The sequence below is a fragment of the Tenrec ecaudatus genome, chromosome X (genome assembly GCF_050624435.1).
Source record: "Tenrec ecaudatus isolate mTenEca1 chromosome X, mTenEca1.hap1, whole genome shotgun sequence".
Lineage (NCBI taxonomy): Eukaryota > Metazoa > Chordata > Mammalia > Afrosoricida > Tenrecidae > Tenrec > Tenrec ecaudatus.
The window spans coordinates 55,805,637-55,820,639 of NC_134548.1; the positions used below are offsets into that span (position 1 = coordinate 55,805,637).

Genomic DNA, 15,003 nt, shown 5'->3' on the forward strand with positions numbered 1-15,003 from the left:
CGTGAAGAATTGTTCTCCATAACGTTTTCAATCGCAAAATTCAGGGAAAGTAGATCATCAGGCTTTTCTTCTAAGGCACTTTTGATTCTTTAAACCTCTAATTTTAGATGAACAACCTAATGCATTACCTATTTACACCACCCTACCTTTTATACTCTGCTACCTAGGGTGAATGTTATTCTATTTAAAAGCATTATAACCTGTTCCCACTCTCTCGTTCTCAGCAAATTACTTTATCTAATAAAGCCCCTTTACCTTCCTTGCCACTGCCTCCCTTTCTTCTGTGTCAGATGAGGAGGTGTCTTTCCCAACGTTAACTTGTATTTTAGAGTTCATCTCCATTTCCTTTAGCATTTTCTCCATTAATTACCTTTTTTTTTTCTTCTTCTGACTTTTCATTTCTTCTCTCACCAGTGGAGCCTCTTGCTGAAACTGAAAATCAGCTCCAGCTCCTCAATCCTAGAGTAACAATAAAAGTGAGCAAACAAACCGACCTCTTCTTGTACAATCACCCCAAATACACTTTTCAAAGAAATGTATTGATTTTGTTGTTGAGAATGCATACAGGAGAGCACACACCAGTTGAAGAGTATCTACATGTACAGTCAGTGACACTGATGGCAGCCTGCTTTTCAGAGGTGTTCTTCTCATATTAGCACAAAGGCACTGCCTACTAAGGTTCAGATACTTCATACTTCTTAAAGAAGAATTCCAGTCAAGCAGTGGTTCTCAACCTTCCTAATGCCGCGACCCTTTCATACAGTTCCTCATGTGGTGGTGACGCCCCCAACCATAACATTATTTTTGTTGCTACTTCATAACTATGAATTTGCTACAGTTATGAATTGGGCAACCCCTCTGAAAGGGTTGTTTGACCCCCAAAGGGGCGGCGACTCACAGGTTGAGAACCGCTGTAGTAAAGAGATTGATTGCATTATCAACACCTAATTCTTTTCGATTTTCTGAATTGAATACAAATCTCAGTGTACCATTCAGGATCCTCCAAAATTGGGCCTCAACGTATCTTCTATTTATATCTCCCACAAGTCCCCTACACTTTCCTATTCTAAGCTTCACTCAGATTCAAGACTATTCACAGCTCCTCATATATATGATTTCCTGTTTGTACACCGTTGTACAAGGTGTTAACTTCACTTGGCTTTGACCTTTATCAAATGATTCAGTACTGTTCTGGATTCTTTCTAATTACTTGTAGCAGACCACCCCCTGCCACACCCATAAGTCTTACCAAGTGAGAGAGTTAAAATTAGCTTAGACTGAGTAAAAATTCACCCGGTCATTCATCACACTGGGATAACAGACAGCTGGGAAAACAGACACTGGGATAAAGGCAGCTACAGATTTAACTGAGAACAGCATTTCTCCAAAAGACAAGCTGCAGCTGAAAAATGATAACAACCTCTTTATTTGAGTGGCTACTGCTTTTTCATTCACTGAGAATCTTTGTTCTCTAAAATCATTAACTATGAGAAACTCTGCTGCCTGAAATCATATCAGTAAGTTTAAAATATCCAACATTTGTCTGGAGGACGTAAATATCTTTGACAGAGAGAAGCAGCCTTGATTTTAAACTAAGTGTAGAGCTTCAGATAAGGGCTATCTGGATACAACATTCCACATCCATTTTCATTTTGTGGTTTCCAAGTAAACAGGACTCTGGGCTCACTTTGCAATCCAGCCCTGTACAAACAGCTCTGCTTTGCTTTCAGCTTACCAAGACACTACCTCATTAAAAATAAACCTAAACTTTACCCTTCTCCTAAATACTACAATGACAACCCCCCACCCACCCCACCCCCGTTTCATGGAATGCCTAGTTGTTTCTCTGATGTGAAGTGTTTTCCCCCATTAGCCCTGTTGCATTTGAGTTGATTCCAAATCAGGGACCTGTATAGATGAAGCCCCCACCCCTCTGCCAGTATTTCCTAGGCTGTAATTTTTACAGAAGCAGACTGTCACATCTTTCTTTTATGGAACAACTGGTGAATTGGAACTGCCAATCTTTCAGTTAGTCGTTTAGTTGTTAGCCCCTGTGCCACCAGGATTCCTTTTCTTTGCAAGCAGTCAAAAAGCCAGACTCAGTGGAACTACAAATTTGTCCCTGGTGACCTTTAGAAGTTGGGTTTTTTATTCCTCAGCACGTAACCAGGCAGTCAAGTATGCTTATTCTAGTAGATTCCAGATTAGAGCACAATTAGCTACGTTGATTTTTGATTCTAGTCTTAGTTCTCTCAATAACAAATTAATTGACTCATTTTAAGCAAGTCTATGTACCTCCCTTGGCCTAGGTTTTCTCTTTTGTAAGCTGAAGGGCTGTTTATTTCAACCTAGATAATTCACTGCTGTAGAGTCCATTCTGACTCATAGAGACCCTATAGGACTGGGCATAACCAGAAAACCTCATCGTTGCCCCACAGAAGGAAGGGTTGGTGGTTTTGAACTACTGACTTTGTTAGCAACCAAAGCGTAATCCACTATGCCGCCAGGACTCCCAACCTAGGGAAAGGCTTTGAACCAGAAGACTCAGGATGTGCTTCTGGTCCTATAATGTTTGCTTTTCTGAGCCTCAGTTTTGTAACTATTTAAATGAAGATAATATTGATAGCTTCAGTGCAGATATGGATTTTCCAGTGTTCTATGAAGCTCAAATTGGTTGCTACAAAAATCACTATATTTTATCACCATTCCTTAACCTTTCTGGACTTCTTTATTTTTGTGTATTTTTGAAGAATGATGTTCTTTTCCAAGGCCTAGTCTATCCTAAGAACATGCCCAAAATATGTGAGATGAAGTCACATTAATTGGCTCAAAATACATACAAAAAAAAGAGGCTCCAAATACATGAATTAACTAACTACTCTATGGGCAAGGGTCTCAGGGGAAAAAATTATTCTAAGGACAAAACTCAAGGCATTCACAAACTCGGTAACTAAAGGAGCATTTCTTCTCCTATACTATTGCCACGCCCAGTCCTGGATTAGGGCCCGCCCAGCGAATTAAATATGGCAGCGAAGCAGGGTCGACCCAATGCGATTGCGCGAACTGAAACTCCGCCCCATAGCATCTTCGCAGTTTTCTCCGCCTAGGTCGTTGGCCTCAGCCCCCTCCCAACCTCGGCTGAGGGGCCCCTGGAGCTTGCGGGCTTTGGCCTTGGCGCGCATGCGCCGACGTCGGCCTCACCGAGCCCGTAGGAGGCGCCAGTCACATGAGCTGTGCGCCTGCCCCGCTCCCCCCCTCCTCCTCAAGAGGGGAGTGTGAATGAAGCTCTGCCGGCTACGTGGGGCGCTCGCTCAACTTGCCGTCCTGGACGCCAGCGCCAACGGAGCGCTCCTCCCGCCGGTGGCGGCCACGGTCTCTGCCGCCTCTGACTCAGCGACAGGTAAAGACAAAAGGGCTGTCCCCACCTCCCCAGTTTCTTCGTGGCGCCCCTGGCTCCTGGCCCACCGCGCTGAACTCCCTGGGAGGACACAGCGACTGGGGGAAGCGCGCGGCTGCCCGGCGGGACCCCGAGCCCCGCGGCCGCTGTCTAACCCTCGGAGGAGTTATTCGGACGAGTTCTAGCCAGTACGCGGCGGCACCTTCTCGGGAGCCCAGCCCTCGTCTGGGCGCCAGGCTCCTTCAGCCGGGCCAGCGAACTTTCCTCGCACCGATGGCTTTGAGGGCTACGGCGCGGCGCGGCGCGGTCGGGGCCCCCTTCTCGCTTGCCCTGGACTCGCGGGTTTGTGTGTGCCTTTGAGACGCTGAGTGCAAGCTCTCTGAAAAGCAGTAGCTGCGAGTTTCCCGTTTCCCTCCGAATGCGTGCGGATGGTTCCTTACCCTGAAAGGGCAAGCTTTTGCCTCTATCTTGAAGTTCCTTTATCTGTATGAACATCTCAGCAAACCAGTTTCCTGGAGTTCCAGAGAAGTTTATGCGCTCCCTTGATAATGTCAATGTAAGCTGCTCCGAGTGAGAGGAAAACCCAGAAGCTCGGAGCACAAAAGAAACCAAAGAGAATTTGCTTTACATAAACTTTGTACATTATTAGCATCTACCCGAGTTTAATGACAGAGATGTGAAATTTGGCTTTGTCTCTGTCGGTTCAGATCTGTACTCAACTGCTGGCAAAATTGTGGAGGATGGGGGTGGGGGGAAAGGGGCATACTTCAGCTTCCAGATAAGTCACCAGGGGTGCTTTGCCTTGGTGAGTTAATCTTGAGAGTGTTTGAGTTCTTAGTTTTCCTGAACTTACGGAACCTTTCCATAACCAAATAATTGTCTTTTCTCTGTGGGTGTTTTAGAGACTAGTGCCTACGTTTACCCCCACCCCCCTACCCCAAGGGCTAGAAGGATGATTCTCAATTTAACTTTCGTCTTCTGTGTTTGCATTTTCACTCAGTCACTTTGAGAATGGAGGTGTTGATTAAAGGGACCCACTTTGATGTTCACTAGGTCAAAAGGTGAGGATTTTTTCTTAGAAAAGCAGATCGGCTTAGGAGCTGAGTAAGGAAGACCAATTTATTAAGAAGTTGTTTAAATGGGCAAGCAACATGTATTAAACCACTCAATCAGAGCAATCGGTCAGCCATCTCTCTTTTCCCTGCTGTTAGGTGCCATGGAGTTGGTTTCAGCCTCTGCAACCCTTTGTCTGACAGAAAGAAACCCAGTTGAACCCATTGTTACAGGCATGGTGCCACTCCATCTCTTTGAAGTCTGCTTTTTCACTGAGTTTCCATTTTTCCTAGCATACTGTCCTCCTTCAATCATGTTCCTCCTGACACTATGTCCATAGAACAGTGTCCCTACCCTCACATTTAGGAGCGTTCCCAGCTGTACTTCCAAGCCCGCTTTGCTCATTCTTTCGGCAGTCCGCTCGCTGTTCTTCACCAGTAGCACAATTCAAATGCACCACTTCGCCAGCCTTGCTTACTCACTGTCCCAGACACGGGAGGCAGTTGAGAATACCATGGCTCGGGTCAGGCACACTTCAGTCCTCAAAGTGACATTTTTGTTCTTTAGCACATTTAAAGAGTTCTTTTGCTGCTTTCCAGTGCAAACGTGATTTCTTGGCTGCTCCTTCCAGGGGTGGATTTTGATGTTAAGTAAAATGAAATCTTTGACAACTTCTATTTTTTTTAAGCCTTTGTTTCGTCATGTTTATTGCACCAGTTGTGAGTACCTTTCATATTTTTGCAACAGGCAGTGCCCGGTTATGAATGAGATCCCTTCTTAAGTGTTTCTTTTGCATTAAATCTGTTGGTACGTTGAAACAGTTGTGTCGTCCTTACTTTGCTTTGCCATAGTACTTTGCCAAACCTTGATGGCACTGTGTGACAAACTCTGAGCTGCCAGCTCCTAGATCGACAGGAGAAAGATGAGGCTGCCAGCTCCCGGAAGGGATTTACAGTCCCTGAAAACCCACAGGAGCAGTTCGACTCTGTCCTTGGTGGTTGCTATGGGTCAGGATGGACTCAATGGCAGTGGGTGAGTGGTGGGTAGGCTAACTTTAATTTGGCAGGGCTGGGGAACTTATTCTCGGCCAGGGGCCATTTGGATATTTGTGGTATCTTTCACATCCCTAAAAATTTAGCAACTTAAAAAAATTAGCCTGCTATATTTGGTCAAACATTTCATTAGCTCACTCCTAATGTGATGGCTGGAAGTGCTTCTCTTTGGCGAGGGGGCAATGTTAGCTGCTCTTGATGATTGTGCGGGCCTCACATTCCCTGCTCCTGAATAGTGCGAGAAAAGACTTGAGGCCTTTTCCATGATTCGCTCAAAAGTTCCAAATGAAGCAAGTGAAGGTAATGTTGATGACTTTATTGCAAGTAGGGGTTGGTTCAGTCATTTCAAAGTGAGAGCAAATTTACAGAATATTGAAGGACAAGTATGAGCTGCTTCTTAGACTTTTTAGCATGAGGGCTTACTGTAGTATTGTGCTAAGAATGGATTTGACGTTTTAAAAATAGGAATTAATGCAATTGATTTGGTTTCACTTAAACTGCTCTTATATCTCTCTCTCTTTTTTGGTTTGCTTTCCTCCTTTGGTTATAAAAGCAATATATGCTCACTGTGGTGGCATAGTGGTTAAGTGTTGCTTTGCTAACTGCAGGGTCAGCAGTTCAAAACCACTTGCTGCTTCTAGGGAGAAAGATGAGGCTTTATACTTCCACAAAGAGTCTCAAAAACTCACAGGGACAGTTCTATTCTGACTTAAAGGGTCAGGTCACTATAACTTGGTGGCAGCAAGTTTGTTTTTTAATACGAAATTTGTAAATCATAGGGAATTATAATGAAGTGGTGGGGAAGAGCCATGACCTAAATATCATCGTTCTTAATTTTTTTATTATGCTCCCCTCCTTTTTTTCCCTTATGCCAAGTTTATTTTTAAAACTTGAAGTGTTCACAACATTTGCTCTCCTTTCTACTGATTTTAAATGGAAAGTTGGGTATTGAGGGGTTGGATATTAGTAAATATCTCTTGCTTCCCCAAAGCCTGGAGCGTCAAGTTGGGAAAGATTCATAATGCTTATTCACCCCCGCCCACCTAACCTTTGAGATTCTGAATGGAGTTTGCTGAAGATCCAGAGATTGATGCAGAATTGAACAACACTGAGGGCAAAATCAACTGACTCTTGATCTCCCAATTCTATTTCTCTTCAGTAATCTCGTGGTGCTTGGGGGAAATGTGGTACTGTCTAGGCCTGTAAAGAGAGATTCAGAGGATGATAGGAGATACTTTCATTTATATATTAATTTTTATATGTTAAAATTTCAGGTTTGGGGATTTAGGGACTTCAGGAAAGCAGGAACACACCTTCCATCTATACGTGATTCAAGTTTCTCTGCGAAACGTGGGGGCTTTTGGAAACCCTGAGACTGTGACACCAGCCGCCTGAGAGAAGAGAGGGTCAAGATGGCTTTGTGGCATGGTAAGAAATCAGTGCTGTTCCTCCAACTGGTTTTTCCGCCGCCTTCATGATCTTCCACTCTTGCCCAACCCCCCAAGCTAGTGGCAACATGCCAGGTGTTTCTTTAATCTGGCAAGGCCATAGCACATTAGTGTAAAAGAATTTGCTGCTAGCCAGAAGTATAGATTATTTTAAAGTAGAGGTAGAGGGGTAAAGGGAGGGAGCAGGAGCATTTTAAAAGAACTTCCTTCATTTAAATATGCATGCAGGGGTTACATATGAGGAAACATGACTTTTTCATATTTGTGCTTTTCATCTGTTTCTGATACATTTTTATCACAAGATTCTCAAAGGTGGGCAGACAGACAATAGCATCTCTGGTTTCCTCTTCTCAATAATAACTTTCCTGGAACTCACACAATTTGTAAAAGCTTATTTAATAATGTTAGTGTGTTTGAATTTGAAAACTAGAAGAGAAATTTCCTGTCTTAGTCATTTGAACTACCTGAGAGTAAAACTCAAGACCATGCTGGCTTGTAGAGTTAAATTTCTGGTAAACCTGTGAATTGATACCTCATAAAACGTTATTATTTACTTTTTAGTGGGCTTGTTGTAGCACAAGAATCTCCAAGGTTCTGTGGGATTCTTGTGTTTATCAAAAGAGGATGTTGGTTAAAAAAATTACACACAGACACTATCCAAATTTGTCTATGGCTTATAAGGGGTTGAGGACTACTTAGTTGAGTAGAATGAAATTGCTTGAATCACTATAGATATTTTCCAGGTAAGTTTGTTTTTGGTCAAATATGTCCCTTAACAATGCCTTACTGTGCTAGTTTAAAGTATTTTTGATGTACAAGAGCAGTCAACTTGAAAATACTTCAAGTGGCAAGCACACCAACCTGTCTGACCACAAGGTGCAGAAGGGACCAGTTAACAGACATCAAAGAACTAAAAATCATATCAGTGGGTGCCCACCTCCCTGATACGATCAATGAAGACAAATGTGTGCACAAGCAAATGTGGTGAAGAAAGCTGATAGTGGCCAGCTATCAAAAGATACAGTGTCTGGGGTCTTAAAGGCTTGAAGATAAACAAGTGGCCATCTAGTTCAGAAGCAGCAAAGTCCACATGGAAGAAACACACCAGCCTGTGTGACCACGAGCTGTTGAAGGTATCAGGTATCAGGCATCAAAGAAAAAAATCATATCATTGTAAATGTGGGTGAGTGCAGAGGAGACTCAAAGCCAACTGGACACCCATTTACTGAAGGGTTGTGGGGAGATGAGTCAGGGTGCAGGGTAGCAACGATGAAATATATAACTTTCCTCTAGTTCTTAAATGCTTCCTCCCCTCTACTATCATGATCCCAATTCTACCTTAAAATGTGGCTAGACCAAAGGATGTACATATGTCCAGATAGCAACTGAAAACAAAGGGAATACAGGACAGATGACACCTTCAGGACCAGTGGTGAGAGTGGTGATGCCTGGAGGGTGGAGAGAATGTGGGATAGAAAGGAGGAACTGATTACAAGAATCTACCTACAGCCTCCTCCCTGGGGGATGGACAGCAGAGAAGAGGGCGGGGGGAGATGTCGGACAGTGTGACATATGAAAAAATAATGATTTATAAATAATGAAGGGTTCATGAGGTAGGGGGAAGTGGGGAGGGAGGGGGAAAATGAGTAGCAGATACCAAGGGCTCAAGCAGAAGGCAAATGTTTTGAGAATGATGATGGCAACAAATGTACAGATGTGCTTGACACAGTAGATGGATGTATGGATTGTGATAAGAATTGTATGAGCCCCCAATAAAATGATTTTAAAAAAAAGAAAATACTCCAAGAGGCTTCACAAAGCTCATGGAAGTATGGAATTAAAAGATAATGTTTTTTCCCCATGAACTTTTTGAAGCCCCGTCTCATTTGTTGAAATGGAATTTGGTCTGTGTACCTTCTTTGACTTGCACAGTGGGTAGAAGAGTTTGCATATTCCTGCTGAGAATCTGCCGCCTTTATTCATTCAGCAAACAAAATACAAAGATGAATGAGATACACAACTCTGAAGGGAAAGAGAGACATAAACAAAAGTTGGAATCCCATTATGTGAGTGTTACAAGAAGGACAGGTGCAAAATGCTATGGAAGGCCAGAGAAAAGCATGATGGGCACACACACTGACTTTACGATGATATGTGTGTGCATGAAAAAGTATTGCTACAAAAATCATATCAATCTCTACTAAACAGAAGTATGAAAATGTGAAGTGATTTTTTTCTCAACAGATTCACCATCTATGTCCCTACACTTAACAAGGTGGTGTCTCCATCGCTCTAACCCTTCCCTGAAGAAATATGTGCTCTTTGATCCCCAAGGGACTCCAATCCTGCTCCTTTGAAATGTTCTGAGTTTTAGGAACAAAAAAATGTGAAAGGGAAAAATTAAGGCTGTAGGGTGAAAATGGTAAGGTTTCTTAATGACATTCTACTCTGGAAGCATGAGCAAGTATATTGTCATGATGGAAAAAATCCATTGTGCAACTTTACTTGCTTTTTTCTCACCCATGCGGTTTTCCATTTTCTTAAAACTTCTTCCCAATAAGCCCTTGTGATTGTCCTGTGCCTTTTGAGAAAATCTTTCAAGATTAGCTCTTTGGAATATACTCTCCCCCCCCCCCCTTTGCCAAACAGGCGCAATAATCTCTGAGCTGACCCCTCTGCCTTAAATTTAACTGGCAGAGTAGATTCCCCTCAGAAGTTACCATTTTGATTGGGATTTTTTTTGAAGTCACCCTCATGAGAGTAAGAACTTTTCTGTAGCCATCTACTGATCACCGAGGCATGTTTAAACAAAATTTTTTTGGACTAACCTATACATATATGAACTGAAACCGTAGTAGCATTATTTTAGATTTACCGCCTAAGTATATCTACACATGTTCATGCGCACACACACAAGAGCTTTAAAAAGTTATTCGAAAAATTCCACTTTCTTTTAATTTCCCTGTAGCACACACTTTTTGAAGCCCCCTCATAGGCATAATTCTACTGTCATAGAGTTTACCGACTAGGAAATGATTTATTGAATAGTGTACTAAAGAAATAATTTGGAAAAGTTGACACCATCGTAAAGTTAGGCTTTATTTATTTTCATTTTCTAAGAAGGATTAAAGCCCATTCTTTATAAAAATGGGTTCATCAACATGATTTGTGATTTTTTTCTTATGTTTTAATTAATCATTTTATTGGGGACTCTTACAAATCTTATAACAATCCATTATTCAGTGGTGTTAAGCACACTTGTACATACGTTGCCATGAACGTTTCCCAAACAAATTCTACTTGAGCCATTGGTATCCTAGTTTTAGCCCTTCCTTCCCCACCCTCCCTCCCTCGTGAATCCTTGATCAATTATGTAGTATTATAGTTGTTTCATGTCTTACACTGTCCATTGTCCCCCTTCACTCACCTTTCTGATATTTGTCCCTTGGTGGTTGGGTGACTGTATATCCAACCTTGTGATGGGTTCCCGCTTTCTCTCCCAATTTGTGGCGATTTAAAAATATTCCTGTAAAGCCTCTTTGTTCTAAATTTTAATTCAATCTTAACACCTGAACCTTTAAAGAAGAAAGCTCTGTGGGTGGTAATAATGTGTAATCCCAATTGAAGACTACATTAAAGGGTTAACAGTTTGCAAAAAAGAGAAATAATAAAAGTTAGAAATCATAGGAGATAAAAAGATCAATATATGAATGTAAGTAAAAATATAACTATGACTTCATAGAAAACTTAATTAAATATAAACATAAAGGAGAATATTTGTTATAATCCATAAACTCAAGGGGTGAGTAATCAATATCTTAGTTCATTTCCCAGGATTAAAGTTATATACATTACTTAATAAGCCTGCAGTTATCATCTCAGAGGATAAAACATGAAGATATCTTAATGTAGTTCTCCTTTCTCTAAAGGACTTCAAATGATTGAGATCCTGAGATGTTTATATTCATTTGTATTCTTAGGACCATATATATGTTAAGAAGATTTAAAATTATAGCCAATTGAATTTTAAATATTTCATTTGACTTTTTCTTATTTGACCAAGCATCATCCTGATATTTTAAGAAAATACTTTCTTAAAAAACCAATGTATTTACCATTCTAGTTTCTGTATTCTCCATCTATACAATAATCAATAATGCCTCAACACAGTAACTTTGAAGTAGGGAAGCTATTTGTATGTGTAATATCAAAGTAGGATAATAAAGAACAAGGTATAATATAATAGGCAATATAAAAGTTCAGTATTTTTGTACAAAACAATTACATTAATGAGAAAACCAGAACCAATTGCAAGGTTCATTGTACACAATATACACGTTTCTAGAGCAATAAGAAAAAAAGTTAAAATGTCTGATGAACATGAAAAGTATTCCATCTCAGTAATAATCAAAAAGGGTAATTTAAATGACATACCATTTTCTCCATTATAATTTACAGAGAAAAAGAAATATCAAAACTGAGTGCTGACAACTATTAGTGGAAGCATGCATTCTTACACACTTCTGGTAGGAATGTCTATTTTTGTAAATATATATCAAAACTTTTTAAAAGGTGTGTTTTTTTGGTACAGAAATTCTTTCCTTGGAATTGATTCTAAGGAAATACTTAAGGATATACATAAAGATGCATCAGTAAATTATTCTATTGAAATGTGTAAAGACCTGGAGTTAGAAACATTAAAAGAGAAGAACACATCCCACATTGCTCAAGCCGAAATCACTAAAGAAGAGATTCCAGGCTTGCGTTTCAATAGTAAAGAATTCTCCAGTCAAACTATTGAACCGTACACGAAGTGTCAAAAGATGGACGGACACACGCATTGCTGTGCTAAAAAGAATTAGTTCACATTCAGACATTCCAGGAGGTGGCATGGAATCAAGAACCAATGGTTTTGAAGGAAGTAGTTCACTTCAGGGCACTGGCTAAAAACAAGGCTCCAGGAATTATTGAAATACAAAATTGATATGTTTCCACAAACTAATGCAACAATGGAGGTGCTCATTCTTCTGTGCCAAGAAATTTGGAAGACGCTATCTGGCCCACTGAATAGAAGAGACCTGTCAGGGGAAGCCGGCCCCTAACACATCATTACGGGTCCGATAGGTGCAATTGTACAGCACTAATAAGTAAAGATCATAGTAAAGTTATAGAGAGCATGAGAGATAGAAATATTGAAATAAATGGGAGTCAGACACGTTTCATGGTAGCATGCTCACCTCTGCCCTGCTTGGTGGTCCACGTGGAGGGAGAGAGAACATCTTTAATGCTAGCCCAGGCTTTTATATTCTGTGGGGACATGCAAGCTCTCTAATTACAGGTGAGGACATACGTCACAGGGAGGGGCTGTGCTATAGGTTATAGAGCAATGAGGGGGGTGGTCTAGGGACATACACGCAATAGGAAGAGGAGGGATTGGGGTATACATGTGACAAGGTGGGTAGATCCTAGATTTAGGATGGCAGCCTAACCTTGGTCATCCTTTGGCGGGTTTGACCTCTCTGGTGTCTCCTACAAGGCAGCAGACAACTATCCTTATCAGAAGGGAGGGGATCGTACTTGTTGTGGGATAAACAGTGGTGACTGCTTGCTCTAGATGGCTGATAACCTTTAGGGAGAATGACCCCTGATCTACTCCTGATGACCTCCAAGTATATAGTCATTCACAATCAGCTAAGTTTGCATATATTTGGGGGAGACAGCTTGGGAGAAATCCTTCTGTTTCCCACAGAGACCCATATTTGTATTCTTTCCAAATGTGATCAAACAGAATGTGAAAGTTGTATAATGTAATTATGTAATACTTCATTGTGCTCATGTAGAATCTGTATCTAGACCAAGAGGCAGTTGTTAGAATAGAGCAAGAAGATAAAGCTTGGTTTCAAAATTAAGGAAGGTGCGCATCAGAGCTATTTCCTCTTGCCATGCTCCTTCAATCTGTATACTGAGCAAGTCATTCAGGAAGTCTGATTGTACGAAGAACATAACATGAGAATTGGTGGAAGACATATTAATCATTTGTGGTATGCAGATGACAGAACTTTGTTTGCTGAAAGATAGAAGAACTTGAGGCCCTTGCTGATGGGGATCAAAGACTTCACCAGTATGGATTATACATGAATATAAAGAAAGTAAAGATCCTCATAAATGAGCCAGTAAGCTATACCACGATTACCAGAAACGTTGAAGTTAATTTTACTTGAATCCACAATCATAGCCCATGGAAGCCGCAGTCACAAAATCAATTGATTATTGTATTGTGCAAATCTTCAAAAAACCTCTTTAAAAGTGTTAAAAAGCAAAGATAGTACTTTGAGGATTAAAGTGCACTTGACTCATGACAGGGTATTTTCTTCTTTTTTTTTTGCTTTTAAAATTACTAACTTTATTTTTTAGCAGTTTGTAAAAATCATTTCATTGGGGGCTCATACAACTCTGATCACAATCCATACATACATCAGTTGTGTAAAGCACATTTGTACATTCGTTGCCCTCATCATTCTCAAAGCATTTAAGTCCCTGGTATCAGTTCCTCATTTTCCCCCTCCCTCCCTGTTCCCCTCTCCCTCATGAACCCTTGATAGTTTATAAATTATTATTTTGTCATATCTTACACTGTCCGATGTCTCTTTTTACCCAATTTTCTGTTGTCCATCCCCTAGGGATGAGGTTATATGTAGATCCCTGTAATCTGTTCCCCCTTTCCACCCGACCCTCCCTCCACCCTCCAGGTATCACCACTCTCACCACTGGTCCTGAAGGAATCATCCACTCTGGATTCCCTCTGTTTCCAGTTCCTATCGGTACCAGTGTACATCCTCTGGTCTAGCTAGATTTGTAAGGTAGAATTGGGATCATGATAGTTGGGGGATGGGGAGGAAGCATTTAGGAACTAGAGGAAAGTTGTATGTTTCATCGCTGTTACACTGCACCCTGACTGACTTGGCTTTTCCCTGCGACCCTTCTGTAAGGGGATGTCCAATTGTCTACAGATGGGCTTTGGGTCTCCACTCCACATTCCTCTTCATTCACAGCGATAGGATTTTTTTTTGTTATTTGATGCCTGATACCTCATCCCTTCAACACCTTGTGATCATACAGGCTGGTGTGCTTCTTCCATGTGGGCTTTGTTACTTCTGAACTAGATGGTCACTTGTTTGTCTTCAAGCCTTTAAGACCTCAGATGCTATATCTTTTGATAGCCGGGCACCATCAGCTTTCTTCACCACACTTGCTATGCACCCATTTGTCTTAAGTGATCGTATTGGGGAGGCGAATACCAGAGTATTTTCAATGGCATGTGCAAGTGAAAACAATAATGAATAAGTATGACAGAAGAATCGATGTCTTTAAATTATGGTTTTGGTGAAGCATATTGAATATACCATGGACTTCCAGAAAAATAAACAAATCTGTCTTACAGGGAGCACAGCCAGAATATTCCTATAAAAGAGGATAGTGACACTTTATCTTGGGCATATTATCAAGAGACACTAGTCTCTGGAAATTATATTTGGTAAAATAAAGTGTCAGGGTAAGGAGGACGACCCTCAACTTGATGGGGTGATTGCAATAGCTCAAATATAGCAGTGATTGCGAGGATGTTGCCATACTGGACAGTGTGGAGTCACTAGGAGCCTGCAGAAGTGACTTGATGGCGCCTAACAGCAGCAGCAACAACAGTTGTCCATAAGCCTGGGGATTGCCTATATTTACTTTACTTTTACTATTGAGCTGATTCCAATTCATAGTGGCCTTATAAGTGGAACTGACTCATAGGGCTTCCAAGCTGTAAATGTTTATAAATGTAGGCCGCTCTATCATTTCCCATAGAATTGGTGGTATGTTTGAGCCTCTGACCTTTTGGTTTTCAGCCAAGTGCTTGACTACTGTGTCACCGCATCTCCTACTTATATAAATGTTCCTCAGTTTCCACAGTGCTAGCTAGTCAGTTCTGACTCTTGGCGACTCCCATCTATGTCAGTGTAATAATCTTAGCAATCAAACACTTACCCTTTCTCACCACTCATATCCA

The 15,003-nt window shown here is 41.2% G+C and overlaps 1 protein-coding gene across 4 annotated transcripts in view; it reads left to right on the top strand.

The window, feature by feature from the left end:
- The first annotated feature begins 3,185 nt into the window (after positions 1-3,185).
- Positions 3,186-15,003, top strand: part of CLCN5 (chloride voltage-gated channel 5) — a 182,423-nt gene continuing 170,605 nt past the window's right edge. For 3 of the 4 annotated variants that reach the window (XM_075538833.1, XM_075538832.1, XM_075538830.1), the window contains exons 1-2: positions 3,186-3,400; positions 6,777-6,930. Coding sequence is in view for 2 of the 4 variants with exons in the window: in XM_075538830.1 (XP_075394945.1) it covers positions 6,915-6,930 (16 nt within the window). In the remaining 2 variants the exon portion in view is untranslated. Of the gene's footprint in view, positions 3,401-5,782; positions 5,803-6,776; positions 6,931-15,003 lie in introns of those variants that run through there. The other variant, XM_075538831.1, reaches the window with a different exon arrangement.